Source organism: Oncorhynchus keta, chromosome 12 (assembly GCF_023373465.1).
Source record: "Oncorhynchus keta strain PuntledgeMale-10-30-2019 chromosome 12, Oket_V2, whole genome shotgun sequence".
NCBI classification, from domain to species: Eukaryota; Metazoa; Chordata; class Actinopteri; order Salmoniformes; family Salmonidae; genus Oncorhynchus; species Oncorhynchus keta.
Genome location: NC_068432.1, coordinates 34261039 through 34283683, shown reverse-complemented (window position 1 = coordinate 34283683; position 22645 = coordinate 34261039). Strand labels below are relative to the sequence as shown.

Here is a 22645-nt window from a genome sequence, read left to right as displayed (position 1 = left end):
CCCTATGGGACTCCCGATCCGTTGTGATATACAGCCCAGGATCAAACCCGGGTCTGTAGTGACACCTCTAGCACTACGATGCTGTGCCTTAGACCACTGCGCCACTCGGCCCCCTAAACTCCATTTGACATTTTAGTCATTTAGCAGATGCTCTTATCCAGAACGACTGACAGGAGCAATTAGGGTTAAGTGCCTTGCTCAAGTGTACATCGGCCAATTTTTTTCACCTCGTCGGCTTAGGGACTCAAACCAGTGACCTGTCGGTTATATAAATAAAACATCTGTCATAAATAATTCAAAAAATGAACCTCACACCTGACTCAATCAGTACCGTGGGTGTGCAGTGATACCATTTATTAGTATGGTAGTGGAAGCGATATCATGAATTTCATTGCTAATATTATTACATGCCATACATTGATATTTTGCATTACAGAGTTAGAAGTGTGGATATATGCATGTCATTAGGTACAGTACTGTTTTAAATCAACCGGTATTGTGTTTTGCCATATAACCAGATACATTATGGTGCAATTAACTCTACTTTCACTATCAGCAGTGGAACAAATGTATATGTTTGCAACTCTAACCTTGAGACATATCTGAGTCCTTTATGCAAAACATTTATGGAGTGTGTCTATTGAAGAATATAGCCTAGTACTGAAGTTTACTGAAAGGCTTTCTGTGAGATAATCGAGGCTTTCTGTGATGCAATCATTCTCTGTGCTGGTATTCTGAAACCAACTGTTCTATGGATCCTGCAGAATGTCCATTAGAAAACCACCCTGATCTGATCTTGACCATCATCTGACACAGCAGATGCTGCAGTTTCTCTGAACAGAAAAATAAGAAGACATGTTTAACTGCTGTAGCTTTGAGCTCCCAACCTTGAAGGTACATGTATAGTGTAAAAGGTGTATTTTTCAGAGGAAGTGTGTAAACAAAAATGTAAGGCACTGAAGATCACTATACAATACCTTTTATGTTGTCTGCGGTTGATTATGAGTGTTACTATCATTAGGATTAATGCTAGTGCTCCAATAACTGAACCAACCACAATTCCCCTGAGATTATCTGCAAAACAAAGAGCATATACTGTAGTTTAAGTGTGGCTTTAGAGGGAAAGATCAATCATTTTGTTGAGAGAGGGTTGTGAGGGCTTTGAAATGCTTCCCTTTTCGATAAAGGAGGAGCGATTATCAGCTTGTCCCCAGTCAAAAAGGAGAATGCAAACCTTTTCAGATTATCAATTTCATACCTATGTTATTCATGATGGGGGGCCTCACGTGCTGTAAATAATAGTATAGTGACTACAGCATCCTTCAGTATCATAACAGTACTTTAGCTAGCCTATGCTATGGATATTTAAATAATTTTGTCAATTATACTGTATGTGATGATTCAAACTCAGTCTGGTCTCATTGCCATAGCAATATGCTCCCATATCTGTCCCTGCCAACTCATGTCAACGGTATTAGTGGAGGGGTTGTAAAAGGGGCTTAAACAAAGCACATGAATCGATGGTGAAGTTATGATTTTTTTAATAATTTGGGGAAATCAAAAGACAGGACACGCCATACATAAAAAGCAACTGATTTCAAATATTAAGCATGGTAAAGTTGATGGGACCTCACTGGCAATACACCCATGATATTGATCCTCAGCCAATATTGATTTCATTTTGCAGTAACGTTTTAGTGATAAATTGTTACCAGCATTATAGAGCATTTTGCTGTTGATTTTAGTGATCATTTTTACCAGTATTATAGAGCATTTTGCTGTTGATTTCAGCGATGATAAATACATATTTACATTTACATTTTTGTCATTTAGCAGACACTCTTATTCAGAGCGACTCCCAGTAGTGAGTACATACTGTGGCGTACAGCAGGTCAGCCACCAGGGGGAGACTTGTCGAGGCCTGGTGACAGACGGAGTATAGATCACGAGGCGATGGCTCCATCTGCTGGACGTGCCAGGTCTCGACGGGCTCTCCTGTCAGGACTAATTGGGGCTGATTGGGGAGTTGTGAGTAATCAAGGGCTGATTGCTCACCAGCTGTACACGTCCCATAAAGCTGCCAGAAGGGCAACACACTGGGGAGAGACAGGAGGAGGAATGGACTCCTGTATAGTTGGGGGTGGTAACAGGATAGGGTTCATGTTTTTGATCACCACAGGATACAGCTAGACCTGGAGCCCAGAAGATGGTATCCTGGAGAGGGTCTCTTGGGGGAGACCTATTCTTTTGGACTATTATTTTAATAAATACCTTTGAAACTGAGCTAATCCTACTCTGTCCATGTCTGATCTGTGTAAATGTTTTGACCTAACCCCCTGGTCTGCCACAATACATTTTCATACTGGTATTTCCTACATACTAGGAGCATATATCATGTTGCTGTTGATTTCAGCGATGATTCATACCAGTAACATAGAATTTTGCTGTTGATTTCAGCTATGGTCCATACCAGCCACGCAGGTCGTGGTTTCACCAGACCATTGACCAGTCCCCAGGCATGTGTGCTCCTCTGACCCCCAGAGGACATAGCCAGAGTCACAGGACAGCTTCACCACAGCTCCCTGTAAATATCTGGTCCCCTCCTTCTTTCCATTTGTGGGTGGAGAAAGCCAGCCACAGGACACCACTGTAGAGAATGAGATAAGATGGGCTTAATTTACTGCTATATTAATTCTATGACTAATGGTGCAAATGTGCTTATGTTGATTGTTTGTTATACAGTAGGTTACCTACCTGGCTCTAGATCCTCCACTACAGACCTGTGGCTCTGAAAAGATACCCTGGTGGCATTGCCCATCTCCAGACTACGAGCCATCAGCGTATCATATCTACAATGCAATTATGATAAGATATTTCAAGCAATAAACAGAAGAGAACATTATGTCTCTTTAGCTATAAACAAAAGTATAGTGTCTCAGTGTACTGTGTGTGATATCAGAAGATGGCAGATGTCTGGCTAGATTCCTCTGATCCATGCTTGTCGTACCTACAGTATAGAGAGCCCTCTCCAGAGCACAGCTCAGAGGCCTGGCTGCCGAGAGGATCATTTGGATCCTCAGGGATGGAAAACACTGGACGGAAACTGGCGTCGTGTTTTGGAGCATGGAGATATGAGTTCAACAAGTGTTCCGAATCGTACGTGAAGAGCGTGGACTCGTTCAATATAGCCCCTGGAAAAATGTAAGTACAGGCATATTTTTACTGAGTAAAAAATGTGCACATGACAACTATGTGCAATTGCATTATGAGTACACTGAACCTTAGTTAGTGATTAACAATATCTCTGTAATCTGTCTGGAGAACATGTATGATATTAATTAGATGCAGACTTTGTATTTACTCACAGCTTGCCCCGAAATTAAACAGCCCCTCTGCATTGCCTTGATCAGACTCAGTCTGACCATCACTGGTAACCAGGTCATCTTTGGGATCACCGTTCATCTTTCCTAACAGTCCACGGGTAAAATCCTTAAACACCTCTGGTAGAAGCACTGTGGTTGTCATGGTTCCCCCTCTCAGTCTCAGTTCCACTCCAGCTCCAGAGGGGAACATGACAGTCACATTTGTAGGGTTGGGTGAAAATACAAACACACCTGGAAAATAAGTATGATAGATCCATATCTTAGAATTGCACATTTTTCTTATCTTATCTGGTTGACATTTTAGAAAATAGAATCTCCATTCTAGATTCTCCATCCACAATTACAGCTCAGTGCAGACTTGGTGAATACTGATGTCAAACATTTGAACTTGAAATTAAAGTTGAATCATTTTCTTTACGCAGGGAAGCTAGGACTTTAAAGCATTTGTGAATATGTGTTAGTAATTTCACAAGGGCACAGACAGTCCTTATATCTCTTCATCAGTGAGCCAGCTCAGCCTTATCTCTGCTGCATTATCTTTCCATTGCATTGATTATTTTATGAAAACAATAGCTCTTCCATGAATCCAAAGGTCAATTAAAAAAGCCCAAGGTCTCACCCTTCAGATCCATCCAGCTCTGCTCAGAGAAGGAGAGGGAGGTTTGGTTCTGCAGCACCTGCAGGTGGTCCTGAGGTTTTCCGAGTCGCACCTCAATGATATCAGAGGTCCCCTCTCTCATGGCAACCGCTGACAGCTTTGTTGCTTTCACCATGCTGCCTGTGAAATTAATGTTTATGAATAATAATCAATGTAATAATAATTTATTGATAATGAATTTCTTGTCTCTTTCATTCTAACTATAGGTTTTCTTAAAAACTCACCATTTGTCAGTATTACCGGCTCTGTTCTGCCCTGTATTGTCAGTTCCTTGCTTTCTGAGACCATAATGGTGTATTCCCCCTTTCCATTGAACGAGTAACTGACACCATCAAATGTTATGAAGTGGGGGTCTCCAAACACCACACCTAGTGATAAAAAATCCAATACCATTATTAGAAATTATTCTATTATGACATTGAAACGATAGTAAATAACAGAAAAAAATATCTAAATTTTAGACACTGTATAATATTATGTTCAGACAGCTGTAATGTCGTGAATCAGACAGTCATACTATAGACCAGAGCCATTTTCTCACCTGCTTTTGGTACTTGGTAGGTCCTGCAGTCACTGGAGGGTCTGCGTTTGAAGTAGTAGTGACAGTTGTCAGACCACAGGCAGCAGTAGTAGAAGCTGAGGACGTCGTAGAGCCAGTGGGAGAAACCAGGGACTCTGGGGGGCTTTACAAATGGGGGTGAGCCCCAGTCATGGGCTCTGTCTGGGGTACTCCCGCCAATGGAGTCATCTGTCAAAACCTGGACCCCCGTGTGGTCATAGCAACACTGCTGTCCTGCTGCAAACTTGGGGCTGTCAACAGTGAATATGAAACACAGGATACAAATAGGCCTTGAGGACTCTTAATGACTGACAAATCATTCGATTGTTATGGCACTTACCTGGCTTGTATGGCCCGCACACAGTGCACACTTCCTGGGTGGTAGGTACACACACTCCCCTTCTCCATATCACAGCCATAATCTGTCTGTGGGTGAAAGGAAAAGCATCAATTAAAATGCACAAAGCAAACTGTATCATACTCTTTTCTTTTACTGGTATCTATCATACATGTAAAGGAATACTGTATGTATGCTGTGCCTGCACTGTTGGGAGCACAAACATATTAGCCTTTACTGATCAAGGTACAGGTTTAGGATCTTAATTTGTGCCAGTTTACAGCAGGAAAATAATCCTGCAGCAACAGGAAATGTGAATTATGTGGATTGTAATTCATGGAAATATTTATAGAGGTTGATACATTCAGCCGATGTGGGTAAGACCTTTAAACAGGTCAACATTCACAAGGCCGCAGAGCCAGACAGATTACCAGGATTTGTACTCTGAGCATGCGCTGCCCATCTGGCAAGTGTATTCACTGACATTTTCAACCTCTCCCTGTCTGAGTCTGTAATACAAACATGCTTCAAGCAGACCATCATAGTCCCTGTGCCCAAGAACACCAAGGTAAAATGCCGAAATGACTACTGACCCGTAGCACTCACGTCTGTAGCCATAAAATGCTTTGAAAGACTGGTCATGGCTCACATCAACATCATTATCCCAAAAACCATAGACCCACTCCAATTTGCATACTGCACCAACAGACCCACAGATGATGCAATCTCTATTGCACTCCACACTGCCCTTTCACACCCGGAGAAAAGGAACACCTATGTGAGAATGCTATTCATTGACTACGCTGATCCCCAACACAGGTGAGTGCTCAGTCCCCTCCTGTACTCCCTGTTCACTCATGACTGCACGAACATGGACTACTCATCAAATCAAATTTTATCAGTCATATGCGCCGAATACCACAGGTATTCACCTTACAGTGAAATGCTTACTTATGATCCCCTAACCAACAATGCAGTGTCAAAAAATAGGGATAAGAATAAGAGATAAAAGTAACAAGTAATTAAAGAGCGGCAGTAAAAAATAACAATATATACAGAGGGGTGTAGGTACAGAGTCAATGTGCGGGGGCACCGGTTAGTTGAGGTAGTATGTACATGTAGGTAGAGTTAATGTTAAAGTGACTATGCATAGATGACAACAGAGAGTGGCAGTGGTGTGGAGAGGGGAGGGGGGCATTGCAAATAGTCTGGGTAGTCATTTGACTAGATGTTCAGGAGTCTTATGGCTTGGGGTAGAAGCTGTTTAGAAGCCTCTTGGACCTAGACTTGGCGCTCCGGTACCGCTTGCCGTGTGGTAGCAGAGAGAACAGTCTATGACTAGGGTGGTGGAGTCTTTGACAATTATTAGGGCCTTCCTCTGACACCGCCTGGTATAGAGGTCCTGGATGGCAGGAAGCTTGGCCCCAGTGATGTACTGGGCAGTTCACACTACCCTCTGTAGTGCCTTGCGGACAGAGGCCGAGCAGTTGCCATACCAGGCAGTTATGCAACCATGCTTTCGATAGTGCAGCTGTAGAACCTTTTGAGGATCTGAGGACCCATGCCAAATCTTTTCAGTCTCCTGAGGGGGAATAGGTTTTGTCGTGTCCCCTTCACGACTGTCATGGTGTGCTTGGACCATGTTTGTTTGTTGGTGATGTGGACACCAAGAATCTTGAAGCTCTCAACCTGCTCCACTGCAGCCCCGTTGATGAGAATGGGGGCGTGCTCGGTCCTCTTTTACCTGTAGTTGACTAGTAGACTTTTTGCATTGCCCCCCCACCATATTCTATGCTGCTGCTACTCTCTTTTATTATCTATGCATAGTCACTTTAATAACTCTACCTACATGTACATATTACCTCAATTACCTCGACACCGGTGCCCCCGCACATTGACTCTGTACCGGTACCCCCTGCATATAGCCCCGTTATTGTTATTTACTGAAGCTCTTTTAATTATTTGTTATTATTTTCTTACAACCCCCCCAAAAAAGCATTTTCTTAAAACTGCACTGTTGGTTAAGGGCTTGTAAGTAAGTATTTCACTGTTATATTCAGTGCATGTGACAAGTACAATTTGATTTGATTTGAAACTTCAGAAGCATTTTTAAACATCAAATATGTAGACAGTTCTCCTGCAACATGGTGATCAAATTAAGATCCTACATCTATACCATAGTTTACTGCTTTGACTTACATGAAACCTCCCAGTGTCTGCTCTAGCCTGAGCCAGTGTGCATGGACAGTCAATAATTTCAGAGAGGAAGTCTGGCAGTGTCTCTTCCAGCTGGTCCCAGGCTTTACACTTATCCAGTGCCCAGACGGCTGAGTCCTGCCTGAACTTGTCCTCCAGATGCCAGGCTAGAGCATGGTCTTCAGTCCACACTGCCTGGACATTCCTATAGGACATTCATATCACGGTGACAGTTTATCTGTATGACTATGTCTGCATACACTGATGGAGCCTACTCAGCTTATTTGCTCAACTTTATGTTGTACAATAACTTTATTTTCTTCATTTTCAGCCAACATGTATGTGGTTGATGACTAGGTAGCTAACGCAGTTATAACAACATGTATGTGGTTGATGACTAGGTAGCTAACGCAGTTACAACAACATGTATGTGGTTGATGACTAGGTAGCTAACGCAATTACAACAACATGTATGTGGTTTATGACTAGGTAGCTAACGCAGTTACAACAACATGTATGTGGTTGATGACTAGGTAGCTAACGCAGTTATAACAACATGTATGTGGTTGATGACTAGGTAGCTAACGCAGTTACAACATGTATGTGGTTTATGACTAGGTAGCTAACGCAGTTATAACAACATGTATGTGGTTTATGACTAGGTAGCTAACGCAGTTATAACAACATGTATGTGGTTTATGACTAGGTAGCTAACGCAGTTACAACATGTATGTGGTTTATGACTAGGTAGCTAACGCAGTTATAACAACATGTATGTGGTTTATGACTAAGTAGCTAACGCAGTTACAACAACATGTATGTGGTTTATGACTAGGTAGCTAACGCAGTTACAACAACATGTATGTGGTTTATGACTAGGTAGCTAACGCAGTTACAACAACATGTATGTGGTTTATGACTAGGTAGCTAACGCAGTTATAACAACATGTATGTGGTTGATGACTAGGTAGCTAACGCAGTTACAACATGTATGTGGTTTATGACTAGGTAGCTAATGCAGTTACAACAACATGTATGTGGTTGATGACTAGGTAGCTAACGCAGTTACAACAACATGTATGTGGTTTATGACTAGGTAGCTAACGCAGTTATAACAACATGTATGTGGTTGATGACTAGGTAGCTAACGCAGTTACAACAACATGTATGTGGTTTATGACTAGGTAGCTAACGCAGTTATAACAACATGTATGTGGTTTATGACTAGGTAGCTAACGCAGTTACAACAACATGTATGGGGTTTATGACTAGGTAGCTAACGCAGTTACAACAACATGTATGTGGTTTATGACTAGGTAGCTAACGCAGTTATAACAACATGTATGTGGTTTATGACTAGGTAGCTAACGCAGTTACAACAACATGTATGTGGTTTATGACTAGGTAGCTAACGCAGTTACAACAACATGTATGTGGTTTATGACTAGGTAGCTAACGCAGTTACAACAACATGTATGTGGTTTATGACTAGGTAGCTAACGCAGTTACAACATGTATGTGGTTTATGACTAGGTAGCTAACGCAGTTACAACAACATGTACACCTCCGTGGGACGACGCACAATTGGCCTAGCGTCGTCCTGGTTAGGGAGGGTTGGGCCGGCAGGGAAATCCTTGTCTCATCGCGCACCAGCGACTCCTGTGGCGGGCCAGGCGCAGTGCGCTAACCAAGGTTGCCAGGTGCCAGGTGGCTTCCGGGTTGGATGGCGCTGTGTTAAGAAGCAGTGCGGCTTGGTTGGGTTGTGTATCGGAGGACGCATGACTTTCAACCTTCGTCTCTCCCGAGCCCGTATGGGAGTTGTGGCAATGAGACAAGATAGTAGCTACTAAACAATTGGATACCACAAAATTGGGGAGAAAAAGGGGTAAAAAAAAATATTATAATAAAAGAAATAACATCAAATCAATCGGAAATACAGTGTAGACATTGTTAATGTTGTAAATGACTCTTATAGCTGGAAATGCAATAAAACGGTCCTTCTTTAGACTAGATGAGTATCTGGAGCATCAGCATTTTGGGTTCGATTACAGGCTCAAAATGGCCAGAAACAAAGCACTTTCTTCTGAAACTCGTCAGTCTATTTTTGTGAAAGCTATACCATGTGAGAATTTGCTAAGAAACTGAAGATCTCGTACAACTCTGTGTACTACTCCCTAAACAGAACAGAGCAAACTGTCTCGAAGCAGAATAGAAAGAGGAGTGTGAGCCCCGGTGCACAACTGAGCAAGAGGACAAGTACATTAGAGTGTCTAGTTTGAGAAACAGACGCCTCACAAGTCCTAAACTGGCAGCTTTATTAAATAGTACCCGCAAAACACCAGTCTCAACGTCAACGTCAAATTGGCCAGTCTGCGATATGGCTTTTTCTTTGCAACTCCAGGGTGGCCTCTTCACTGTTGACGTTGAGACTGGTGTTTTGCGGGTACTATTTAATGAAGCTGCCAGTTGAGGACTTGTGAGGCGTCTGTTTCTCAAACTAAACGAGGTCTTCCACTCATCTCCCTCCCAGATACGCACCAAGTTATACGCGCTCCTGAGATCCAGTTTTGTGAAGAAGCGTGCTCCGTGAAATGACTCCACCGCCGTGGCAATGAGAGGTAGCGGGTAACTGAACCCCACTGTGATGGAATTTAGACGTCTATAGTCAATGCACGGACGCAGACCTCCCTCCTTCACAAAAAATAAACTTGAGGAGGCGTGGAGGGCCGAATGTATCCCTGTCCCAGAGATTCGGTGACATATGTCTTCATAGCCACCGTCTCCTCCTCTGACAGGGGATACACGTGACTCCTGGGAAGTGCGACGTTTACCTGGAGGTTTATCGCACAATCCTCTCGTCGATGAGATGGTAATTGGGTCGCCCTCTTTTTACAGAAAGCGATAGCCAAATTGGCATATTTGGTGATAATAAAAAGCTTTACGGAAAAAGCAAACCATGCAATAATCTGAGTATGTCAATCAGAGACCCAACAAGCCAAAAATATATCCGCCATATTGTGCAGTCAACTTACCTTTGATGATCTTCATCAGAATGCACTCCCAGCTCTACAATAAATGTTTGATTTGTTAGATAATGTCTATCATTTATGTACAAATAGCTCGTTTTGTAAACAAATCCAAAGTCACGAAGCGCGTTCACTAGGAGCATGTCAAAAAGTTCCGTTATAGTCCGTAGAAACCTGTCAAACGATGTATAGAATTAATCTTTAGGATGTTTTTGTAACATAAATCTTCAATAATGTTCCAACTGGAGAATTCCTTTGTCTGTAGAAAAGCAATGGAGTGCGAGCTACCTCTCATGTGAATGCTTGTGACCAGTTCGTGGCAATCTGCCAGACCACTGACTCAAAGAGCCCTTATGAGCCCCTCCTTTACAGTAGAAGCCTCAAACAAGTTTCTAGAGACGGTTGACATCTAGTGGAAGCCTTAGGAAGTAGAACATGACCAATATCCCACTGTATCTTCAATAGGGAATGAGTTGAAAAATCGACCAACCTCAGATTTCCCAGTTCCTGGTTGGATTTTTTCTCAGGTTTTTGCCTGCCATATGAGTTCTGTTATACTTACAGACAAAATTTAAACAGTGTTAGAAACTTCAGTGTTTTCTATCCAAATATACTAATAATATGCATATATTAGCAAATGGGACTGAGGGGCAGGCAGTTTACTCTGGGCACCTTATTCATCCAAGCTACTCAATACTGCCCCCAGCCATAAGAAGTTAAGCGCGAACCCGCGGTCCATAAAATTCCCAGCTGCGCCTGAATCTACTAGCGCCTTATGAAGGGAATGGGGGGAAAACTCAGGAAAAGAAATCAACACATACATATGACCAGGGAGCTCTGGGTGAGCCTGGTGCTGATTCATCTGGGGTGCCCGAGCAGTGCTCTGCCTGCCCTCTCGACTCCCAGACGAGCTCCTCCAGCACCGGTCGGCAGTGTGCCCTCTCCGACCACAACTGTTGCAGGAGGAGACTCCTCTTCCGGTCGCCCTCGCTACAGCACCCCCTAACTCCATTGGTGTCAGAGCAGGAGTGCTGGGGGATGGAACGGACAGAACCCGATCTGGACTTCCGCGAGCAAGTTGTCCAGTGAGGGTGGTGTCTCGACAAGTTAGCTACCAGCGGACGTCCTCCCATAGGCTGCACCGAAAGTGGTCCATCAGGGCCCTGTCATTCCACCCCGCGCCGGCGGCCAGGTTCCGAAACTCCAGCGCGAAGTCGCTCCTTGTCGCCTGCCTCAGATGAAGAACTCTGGGTAATGATCCCTCGCCGAGTCTGGACCATCCCAGACCACGTTGGCCCACTCCAGGGCTTTGCCCGAAAGGCAGGAGACGAGGACGTTGACACTCTCCCCTCGCGAAGGAGTCAGGTGAACGGTTGCCAGGTAAAGCTCCAGCTGGAGCAGGAACCCCTTGCACCCGGCAGCTGTCACATCGTACTCCCTCGGGAGCGCGAGCCGACTCCTGCGGTGTCCAGACCCAGCGGGATAAGGTGGGGGTGCAGGCTGGAGAGTTGCGGAAGACGGGGTAGGGAGGCCGCTCCTCTCACATCTCTCCATTCTCGCCATCACTTGATCCATAGCCGTCCCCAGACTGTGTGAAACGGAGGTATGCTGGAGGACACGCTCCTCCATGGACGGGGAGGGCGCGTCCGCTCCTGCTGACTCCATGATTTTTCGGTGCGGGATTCTTTCAATATCTCCCTAGGAGAAGTGGATGTGGAGTCAGGCGCAGGAGAGCAAGAATTCCAAGAAGGGAGTTTTATTACTGTCCACCAACAAAACAAGTACAGGACCACAAAAGCAGCCCCTAGAAAACAGGAACGCAGTCTAGTCGAAAACGGAGGAACACAGTCCTCTGACTAAACTAACTTGTGGGAAAAACAGTCAAGTGAAATAAACCTGCTTAACAGGGAAAAACGCAACCCAAGCCAACGGCAGTAACACAAACAATCCTACACAAAACCGAGCGGGTAGGGCGAGATTAAATACCCCACTGATTAGCCTAAACTAGACACAGGTGAACACAAGACAGACAAAACCAAACGAAAAAGAAAAGGGATCGGTGGCAGCTACTAGGCCTGCGACGATGACCGCCGAGCGCTGCCCGAAAAGGGAGAGGAGCCACCTTCAGTGGAAGTCGTGACACTTTTACTTGAGTCATTTTCTATTAATGTATCTTTACTTTTAGTTGGACAATTGGGTACTTTTTCCACCACTGGTAGGTTGTGCTGCAAAAATGCTGTATGGTATTTTTGTTATCAGTTTAAATGTGAGTGTGTCGAGTCTTTTGCCGTACCATGTTCCATCTGGGTGAGTACTGGGGCTGATGCGTAGACAGCCGACCTCCCAGTCTGAGAAGGGCTTCCCTGCTGTCTTGGGCACAAATCTGAAGGCACCATTGTTAGGCTGGTCCCTCCCAAGAGAGTACAGGTACTCCCATTTACCCTGCCAGGACTCTGAGTAGGGATCCCCTATGACATGAAACATCCATGAGTATCCTTGGAATGCCAAAAATCCTATCCCTATCCCTAACTGTAAGATTTTTTGACAAGATAGAACTGCCAAAGGGGGCGGAGTTGCAATCTACTGCAGATATAGCCTGCAGAGTTCTGTCATACTATCTACGTCTGTGCCCAAATAATTTGAGCTTCTGCTATTAAAAATCCACCTTTCCAGAAACAAGTCTCTCAGCATTGCCGCTTGTTATAGACCACCCTCAGACCCCAGTTGTGCCCTGGATGCCATATGTGAATTGATCGTCCCCCCCATCTATCTTCAGAGTTCTTACTGTTAGGTGGCCTAAACTGGGACATGCTTAACACCCCGGCCATCCTACGATCTAAGCTAGATGCCCTCAATCTCACACAAATCATCAAGGAACCTCCCAGGTTCAACCCTAAATCCATAACCATGGGCTATATCATCCTGACCAACCTGCCCTAAATACAACTCTGCTGTCTTCAACAAGAATCTCAGCGATCACTGCCTCATTGCCTGCGTGCGTACTGGGTCCCGGTCAAACGACCACCCCTCATCACTGTCAAACGCTCCCTAAAACACTTCAGCGAGCAGGCCTTTCTAATCGACCTGGCCTGGTATCCTGGAAGGATATTGACCTCATCAAGTCAGTAGAGGATGCCTGGTTGCTCTTCAAAAGTGCTTTCCTTTCCATCTTAAATAAGCAGTCCCTTTTCAAACAAATGTAGAGCTAAGAACAGATATAGCCCTTGGTTCACCCCAGACTTGACCGCCCTTGAACAGCACAAAAATCCTGTGGCGTTCTGCATTAGCAGCGAATAGCCCCCGTGATATGCAACTTTTGCTTCCTGTAGTACTAATTACCAAACTTTTGGGACACTGTAAAGTCCATGGAGAATCAGAGCACATCCTCCCAGCTGCCGACTGCACTGAGGATAGGAAACACTGTCACCACCGATAAATCTACGATAATCGATCATTTCAAGAAGCATTTTTCCACAGCTGGCCATGCTTTTCACCTGGCTACCCCTACCCTGGCCAACATCTCAGCACCCCCTGCAGCAACTTGCCCCCCCACCCCCCGCTTCTCCTTCACCTGCTTCTCCTTCACTGGATCCCTACAAATCAGCTGGGCTCGACAATCTGAACCCTCTCTTTCTAAAATTATCCGCAGAAGTTGTTGCAACCCATATTACTAGCCTATTCAAACTCTCTTTCGTATCGTCTGAGATCCCCAAAGATTGGAAAGCTGCCGCGGTCATCCCCTCTTCAAAGGGGGAGACACTCTAGACCCAAACTGTTATAGACCTATATCCATCCTGCCCTGTCTTTCTAAAATCTTCAAAAGCCAAGTTAATAAACCGATCACCGACCATTTCAAATCCCACCGTACCTTCTCCACTATGGAATCTGGTTTCTGAGCTGATCATGGGTGCACCTCAGCCAGGCTCAAGGTCCTAAACTATATCATAACCGTCATCGATAAAAGACAGTACTGTGCAGCCGTATTCGTCAACCTGGCCAAGGCTTTCGACTTTGTCAATCACGCATTCTTATCGGCAGACTCAATAGCTTTGGTTTCTCAAATGACTGCCTCGCCTAGTTCACCAACTACTTCTCAGACAGAGTTTAGTGTGTCAAGTCAGAGGGCCTGTTGTCCGGACCTCTGGCAGTCTCTATGGGGGTGCCACAGGGTTCAATTCTTGGGCCGACTATTTTCTCTGTAAATATCAGTGATGTTGCCCTAGCTGTTGGTGATTCTCTAATCCATTCTGTATACCTCTGGCCTTCTTCTTTGGACACTGTGCTAACAAACCTCCAAACGAGCTTCAACGCCATCCAACACTCTTTCCATGGACTTCAACTGCTTTTAAATGCTAGTAAAACTAAGTGCATGCTCTTCAACTGATTGATGCCCGCACCCTCCCACCCGACTAGCATCACTACTCTGGACAGTTCTGACCTAGAATATGTTGACAACTACAAATACAGTTTAACCAGACACCTAGGTAAGATTTATTTTTAAGCATCTCCAATCCAAAATTAAATCTAGAATCGGCTTCCTATTTCGCAACAAAGCCTCCTTCACTCATGCTGCCAAACATCCCCCCGTAAAACTGACCATCCTGCTGATCCTTGACTTCAGAGATGTCATTTACAAAATAGCCCCCAACACTCTGCTCAGCAAACTGGATGTAGTCTGTCACAGTGCCATCATTTTTATCACCAAAGCCCCATATGCTACCCACCACTGCGATCTGTGTGCTCTCATTGGCTGGCCCTCACTACATATCCGTCGCCAAACCCACTGGCTCCAGGTTATCTATCAGTCTTTGCTAGGTAAAGCCCCGCCTTATCTCAGCTCACTGGTCACCATAGCAACACCGACCCATAGCACATGCTCCAGCAGGTATATTGCACTGGTCATCCCCAAAGCCAAACCTTTCTTTGGCCACCTTTCCTTCCAGTTCTCTGCTGCCAATGACTGGAACGAATTGCAAAACCTCTGAAGCTGGTGTGTTATATCTCCCTCTCTAACGTTAAGCATCAGCTGTCTGAGCCTCTTTCCGATCACTGTACCTGTACACAGGCAATCTGTAAATAGCCCACCCGACTGCCTCATCCCCGTATTATCTCTACTTGCACATCATCATCTGCACATCACTCCAGTATTATTGCTAAATTGTAATTATTTTCACCTCTAGGGCCTATTTATTTCCTACCTCCCTACTCTTCTACATTTGCACACACTGTACATATATTTTTATTTTCTTTTGTGTTATTGACTGTACGTTTGTTTATATGTAACTCTGTGTTGTTGTTTTTGTCGCACTGCTTTACTTTATCTTGGCCAGGTCACAGTTGTAAATGAGAACCTACCTGGTTAGATAAAGGTGACATTTTTAAAAATGCACTGACAGCAAATGGTAAGATGTTGGAAGGACTTAGCTGTTACTCACCTTTCTCCATGTATCCCCAGAGCTCTATGTTGACCTTTTTTGCTCTGACCTGTGAGGTGTTCCATGTCATGTCCAGTGGGCCTCCAACTTTTGGGGTGCCGTAGTACTGCCACTGGGTTGTGTTGATTATAGTAGCTTTGAAACTGGGATCTAACTTTCCAGGATGGACTGTAGATTAAAAAACACAAATGGAGTATCAATGCATTTTACTGTAAATTGGTAAGAAAGGGGTATTGACATTTTAAATAAGTGTATCTGGTCAGATTTTGTGATAAATAGCTGCCATATATCAGTGCTGCACAGGCTTTCCCTACCTGATAACCAAGCTCCATGTCTGCTGAAGGTTGTACCATTGTCTGTGGAGATCTGAAAAGGAACCAACCCTGTTTCATATAGTAGAGGTGATATGCAGTGGCCTCTGCTGTCTGTGTCCACATAGCCCACCGTTTTGATTTCATCATTGAACCTTCAATTAGAAAGACAGTTTTCAGTAGATTTAATATGCATATCTACCAGCCATACATTCACAGACCTTAGAATGTAAAACTCAGCGATATGTTAGGTAAGTGAAGTGAAATAAGTATTTTGCATCTACCTGCAGATTATTTGGGAGCTCTCATTAAAAGTTGCTTTGAGGACAATAAAGTCAGTTCCACCAAATATTGATCCGGAATATGGAGTGACATCGACACAGTACTCCCCGTAGTCCGCACAGCAGTTATCGAGGGATACACAAGTGGCATGGCAAGAACAGGATTCTAATTTGCCACCACATTTTCCTTCACATGACTGTCCTGTAAGAAAAATATAAAATTACATGTGAAATGAGAGTGGAGAAAAATAAAGTGTGGTGTTACAGTATAACACAACAAGTGGTGTAAAGTACTTAAGTAAAAATACTTACAAGTACTACTTAAGTCATTCTTTGGGGTATCTGTACTTTACTAATTATATTTTTAACAACTTGTTCTTTTACTTCACTAGATTCCTTAAGAAAATATTGTACTTTTTACTTCATACATTTTCTTTGACACCCAAAAGTACTCTTACAATTTGAATGATTAGCAGCACAGGAAAATGGTCCAATTCATGCACTTATCAACAGAATATCCTTGGTCATCCCTACTGCCACTGATCTGGTGGACTCACTAGACACACAGGCTTCGTTTGTAAATTATGTCTGAATGTTTGAGTGTGTTTGATCTGTAAACTTTTAAAAATTAAATAATTGTGCCATCTTGTTTGCTTAATATAAGGAATTTGAATATACTTAAGTATATTTTAGCGATTACATTTACTTTTGATACTTAAGTATATTTTAAACCAAATACTCAGACTTTTACTCAAGTAGAATTTTACTGGGTGACTTTTATTTTTACTTGAGTCATTTTCAATTAAGATATCTTTACTTTTACTCAAGTATGACAATTGGGAACTTTTTTCACCACTGAACACAACTGCCAACCAAGAACCTTGAGCTGCAACATATTTTTTCCTTTTCAAGTCACATGTGGAACCACCATTAATAGATTTAGTATGACAAAGTTTCCACTACCTACCAGATATCCTGCTACTGGAAACAAAACAGATGAAAATCGCAGCTAAGTAAGAGGCTCTTCCCATCCTGATGTTTGACTGTTTTACCAACAGCCTGTCCTTGATACTGTACTATACAATGTACAGATAGGCTTCCAGCTGGCTGCAATTACTAGGTTTTTACTAATATGAGTTACGGGTTGTGCTCAACAGTCCAGTGTCACATAACCTTTCGGTAACTAACATTTACAGGCATCTTTGTTGAGAAATGGTAGCAAAGGTCATTATGATTACACAGTTCTGCATGCTTGTCCTCAGTTGACTAATTCACTCAACTGTGTTTGTGTATTTTGGACCCTATTTTCACAGTTGAGTAATAAGGCTGTATGTTGGGCGTGGGTGGCTCTACCTGCCATACAGATTAAAAACCTCACAAAAGAAAAAACATCAGCACCTTGAACTGTGAGTGAGCTGATGAAGAATATCATTACAAACTGTGGAGGTGACAAGTAATTCCCTTTTTCCATGGTAATGCATTAATTACACACCACAGTGAGAATAATACATTCTTCTATTGGCCTGTGTTAACTCAAGTTATTCACAATTTCTCATTATAAATATGGTTGATTTGTCACGATCGTTGTCAAGGAAATGACCAGACCAAGGTGCAGCATGGTGAGCGTACATTTTTTCTTTAAATGTCACCAACCACCAACCACCAACCACCAACCACCAACCACCAACCACCAACCATGACGCTCCGTGAGACTATACATGCATCGAAGACAACTACCCACAACTAAAGGTGGCAAAACAGGCTGCCTAAGTATGATTCCCAATCAGAGACAACGATTGCCAGCTGCCTCTGATTGGGAACCACACTCGGCCAAACACACAGAAATAGAAAACATAGAATGCCCACCCCACATCACACCCTGACCTAACCAAATAGAGAAATAAAACGGCTCTCTAAGGTCAGGGCGTGACATGATTCATAACTTTGGGTGCTCTTAAGACATCTGTCTCCTGTGTGATTGATTGTGGTTATTTAGCACCACCAACACGTTTGGGGCATTTTCTTGTACATCTCCCATACTCTACATAATAGAAATGTATCATTCAGTAGTAGATTGTGTCTTGATCTTTATTTTCTGTCAAATGTATTAATCTCTTTAGCCTGTCGTTTTTAGCAGGCAATGGCCAGGGATATACACATATTTTGTTTTTATAGTTTTCAGAAGCTGTAAGCTTTGATGTATTACTTAATAGGTACAAGGAGATGCTGTTGAAAACCGACTGACCTCCGCTTAAGGTATTCAATTATCCTGTACATGTGTCCAGAGAGTGGTAAACCACCCACCAGACCAATACACTGTAAGACCTCTTTCTCATGGGCCAGTCCCCAGAGGAGGCCAAAACTCCATGCTGAAATCATTGAAGTAAACATACAATTAATGGCATGCCTTGTTTTAAAGCAACAGTGCTAAAAACACTTTAAAGATTATTCACACAGTGAACTCTGTCATTCATGGCACTCCAAACAGTGCATGAAATAATACAAAAATTCTGCTGTTTCAAATGATATAATAGTACTGTTACACCAATCATAAATATGTTTGATTTTGGTTTGTCAGTTAAAATCTCTTATAAAAAACAGGTTATGATACAACACTTTTCTAATCAGATTTTGTCTCTCAGCCCCTAGATGTCTGTAGCCTACATTATCCATTATTGATCATAATGGTGCCATGTGGGAGTCAGTTAGTTGCCTTGGTAACCTCTGTAGCTAGCAAGCCCTCTTGAGACTTGGCGGGAGGTACAGTTCTTAGACTCAAAAACCTGACTCTGAATTAAGACACAATGATGATGTGTAATTACCAGTGAATAGCTAATGAACTCCCTTGGAAAAATCTGAGACTTAAAGTTATTTTTGTGTCTTGCTTGGATGAATCACTTGTACACTTTCATTTCGTCTGTTTGAAGAGAAGATGCAAACAGCCAACTTCATAAGTACTACCCTCCACTGCTCTTTTAAAGAAGGGATTCAGAGTACATAAAGACAAGCTCTGCTCACTTACACAAAGGCAAGAAGGTGCAATTACTCCACACGGGCAAATTTTGACTTAATATGAGCTTTCCAAATGTAGCTGGAAATATGATAATATATTAAATTAGTTTTTGAAGATTTAAACAAGATTTGCATGTGAATGTGTCATTCATTTTTTTTTTTTTTTTAGCTTTATTTAACCAGGCAAGTCAGTTAAGAACAAATTCTTATTTTCAATGACGGCCTGGGAACAGTGGGTTAACTGCCTGTTCAGGGGCAGAACGACAGATTTGTACCTTGTCAGCTCGGGGTTTGAACTTGCAACCTTCCGGTTACTAGTCCAACGCTCTAACCAATAGGCTACCCTGCCGCCCCATTTAATATCTTATTTAGGGGAAATCAACAGAGATCAAGGAGCACAACTAATGTAATCAAATGTTCTACATTCAATTTGTTCCTGCAGCCTTTATCATCAGCTACCTCCACATATTCAGAAATGATGAGATGGCAGCAGTGACAGATAGCCTGCTGTTGGAGATGATGACTTTTACCTATGGGGGAAACTGTTGCCTTCAGCAAGGAAATCTAATTAATACTGATAATCAGTGGTGACGAGTCATTCAGGGCAGAGCCACAACGTTTTTTTTGTTGCCTATTTTGCATGTTAGTTTTACATTAGTACGTGTCAATCTAGCATGACTTCCAGCATTCAAAAAAAACTGGAAACTCGGAAACTAGGAACTGGGAACTGGGAAGTCTCAGACTTCAGTGAGTTCAAGACAAGTGGGAACTCGGATAAAACTAGCTCCGACTGGGAAAATACGGAAAATTATTTTGAACGGTCATCCAATTCGCAATTCCAAATTGGGATTTCGCTGTAAATTTCAAAAGTGTGAACAAATAGTTATATTGACTACGTCCGTCCTAGCTCGCTCATTAATATCTTGATCGAAATTACAGATTGCTTCTTATCTGCTCGCTGTCCCCTTATGCCATAGTTTGTACATCTCAGCTGTCCATAGAAACCACATTTGTTTAGGCAAGTCATCCATATCAGCTAAGTTTTTTTTAAAGGCAGTAAATGAGGCTGAATGACAAGGCTCTGCTGATTGCCAGGTATAGCGGTGGTAAGGTGTTGGGACTACTTTTGGGACTCTGCTGTTGGGACAGCTTTATGTAGGCCCTAACAGTTTGTGGGCACCGTTTGTCATCGATATAGTCCAATTCATGTATAGTTTAGTGTTGTGTAGTGGCTTTACTGGCATGCATCTAAAAAATGTGTCTCTCAAGAGCATATGGTATGTTGACACTTTTCAGAAATTGAACAGTAAACACAGTCCATCATAGAGTTTGGAGCATCGCTCCATCAGGGTAGTGTATGACATAGCTCTAGTCTAGTGTAAACCCATCTATCTGTCGAGTAGAGGGGAATGGGATGATGCTATCCTAATATCAATCAAGGCCAGGAAATTGCTGTGTCTGTCTTCTGTTGGCACACACAGAAGATGTGATGTTACTGGACTTTGATGGATGACATGATGATTCACAGCTATGGACAGGGTTAAGCAGCATGTTGTTTTTAGTCACTCATTTTACATTTAAGTCATTTAGCAGACACTTATCAAGAGCGATTTACAGGAGCAATTAGGGTTACGTGCCTTGCTCAAGGGCACGTCGGCAGATTTTTTGGTCAGCTCGGGGTTTCGAACCAACAACTGTTCTGGTTACTGGCCCAACGCTCTTAACCCCCAGGCTAACTGGAGAAATATCTCAGCATTCAATATTTCTATACTAGAGGCATTGTACATGTAATTACAAAGTTATTGGCTGTGTTATGTTATTAGAGTGGTCCTTCTGTGGCTCAGTTGGTAGAGCATGGCGCTTGTAACGCCAGGGTAGTGGGTTCGATTCCCGGGACCACCCATACGTAGAATGTATGCACACATGACTGTAAGTCGCTTTGGATAAAAGCGTCAGCTAAATGGCATATATTATTATTATATTATTAGAGTCAGCTTTCCTGCAAGAGGATGATATTAAAGCAAGTCTCTGTGTATGGGATACTTAAGCAATAAGGCACGAGGAGGTGTGGTATATGGCTTTTCTTATGTATGTCGCAACGTGGAGTGCCTGGATACAGCCCTTATCTGTGGTATATTTGTCACGACTTCCGCCGAAGTTGGTGCCTCTCCTTGTTCGGACGACATTCGGCGGTCGACGTCACCGGCTTTCTAGCCTCCACCGATCTACATCATTTATGTGATTCTGGATTTTCATTCTCCTTGTTGGAAGATTATTTTTGAGTAAAGTTACTATTATTACACATCTCTGTGTCCTGCGCCTGACTCCACCTTACCCACATCACCTAGACTCTGACAATATTGGACATATACCACAAATCCAAAGGTGCCTTATTACTATTATAAACTGGTTACCAACATAATTAGAGCAGTAAAAATACATATTTTGTCATATCCTTGGTATACGGTCTGATATACCACGGTTGTTAGCCAATCAGTATTCAGGGCTCGAACCACCCAGTTTATAATAAACTTTCACTCTCTGGTATTGCACATAGTGTGGCATCCTTCTTGACAAAGTTATTGCATTTGCATTGGCGCAAAAGTCATATCCTTTGACACCGCCCATGTTTAATTGATGATGGGTGCAGTGCACATGAAACAGGAATTGCATTGCATCTCAGTGAAGGTGTGCTGTATTCAACTGAAATGGATGGATTAGTGATTTGAAGGCAGCTCCTCCCCTCTGCTCAGCTTTCAACCAAGACCACTATCAGACCATGTTCCACACTGGAAAAATAACTAACAAAACATCATCATGACATCTACAGTTTGATAAAGGGATTGTAATGTTTTAGCTAAGCTACTTTATTGGACGTGCTTATTTTCAAGGAAACCATGCATGATTTCATGCATGGTTGGTTGTTTTTTTAATCTGAAAGAGAATAAACAAGCATAAAATTTAGACTTAGATTAAGGGGAATGCAATTTTAGACAATGAGCAAAAACAATACTGTTGTGCTTTGTGTTCCGTTGCGCTCTAAATTTCTAGTAAATCCATACACTGTTCCAGACACTTTTGGAAATGTTTTTTTTTTTTTTATTATTCAGTCATTCAAAATATATTAGCAGAGTTACTTATAAAGATGCAAAATCTCTTATATATATATATACACACACACACAGATTAGGCTCAAATAGCTGGAGGGGCTTTTAGATGTGGCTCCAGGCTGTGCTGACAGGCTGTGGCCAAGTGGCAGTGTGCCACAGCACTCTGGGTATCAGGTCAGAAATCCTCTCCCCTGTACCCGCTAACACTGCCTGCTGGGCACTGATAAGCCTGCTCCAGCCTCCTAGCTGGTTCACCCAAGCTGTGCCCCATCATCCTACTATGGGCAATGATTCCAGGGTTTGGACATCAATAGATCACTGTAGGACTTACCTCAGA

General features: G+C 42.9%; 1 protein-coding gene across 3 annotated transcripts; it reads right to left on the bottom strand.

Annotated features, from left to right (window-relative positions):
• Window positions 1–328: 328 nt before the first annotated feature.
• Window positions 329–17403, bottom strand: LOC118391408 (sushi domain-containing protein 2-like). 3 transcript variants are annotated; one of them, XM_035782775.2, is made up of 16 exons: window positions 17154–17402; window positions 16190–16388; window positions 15909–16060; window positions 15595–15762; window positions 12453–12627; window positions 7137–7338; window positions 4941–5026; window positions 4583–4851; window positions 4266–4409; window positions 4003–4161; window positions 3366–3614; window positions 3008–3191; window positions 2755–2849; window positions 2471–2647; window positions 978–1074; window positions 329–833 (listed from the first exon to the last, which is right to left on the bottom strand). In XM_035782775.2, exons 1-16 carry the CDS (start codon window positions 17215–17217, stop codon window positions 773–775), a joined length of 2481 nt encoding a protein of 826 aa, XP_035638668.1. In that variant the 5' UTR covers window positions 17218–17402; the 3' UTR covers window positions 329–772. The 3 variants fall into 3 exon arrangements, 2 of the variants coding, with proteins under 2 accessions (XP_035638668.1, XP_052314030.1); XR_008060901.1 differs by lacking the exon at window positions 329–833 and adding an exon at window positions 1877–2096 and having other exon boundaries at window positions 17154–17403; XM_052458070.1 differs by lacking the exons at window positions 329–833; window positions 978–1074 and adding an exon at window positions 1525–2096 and having other exon boundaries at window positions 17154–17403.
• Window positions 17404–22645: the final 5242 nt, after the last annotated feature.

Coding starts and splice junctions, on each gene's coding strand:
- LOC118391408 (XM_035782775.2), bottom strand. CDS start 17,217: ATGGGAAGAGCCTCTTACTTAGCTGCGATTTTCATCTGTTTTGTTTCC. Junction 4,410..4,582: donor CTACCAAGTACCAAAAGCAG/GTGAGAAAATGG, acceptor TTTTATCACTAG/GTGTGGTGTTTGGAGACCCC. Junction 3,615..4,002: donor GAGCTGGATGGATCTGAAGG/GTGAGACCTTGG, acceptor CTTATTTTCCAG/GTGTGTTTGTATTTTCACCC.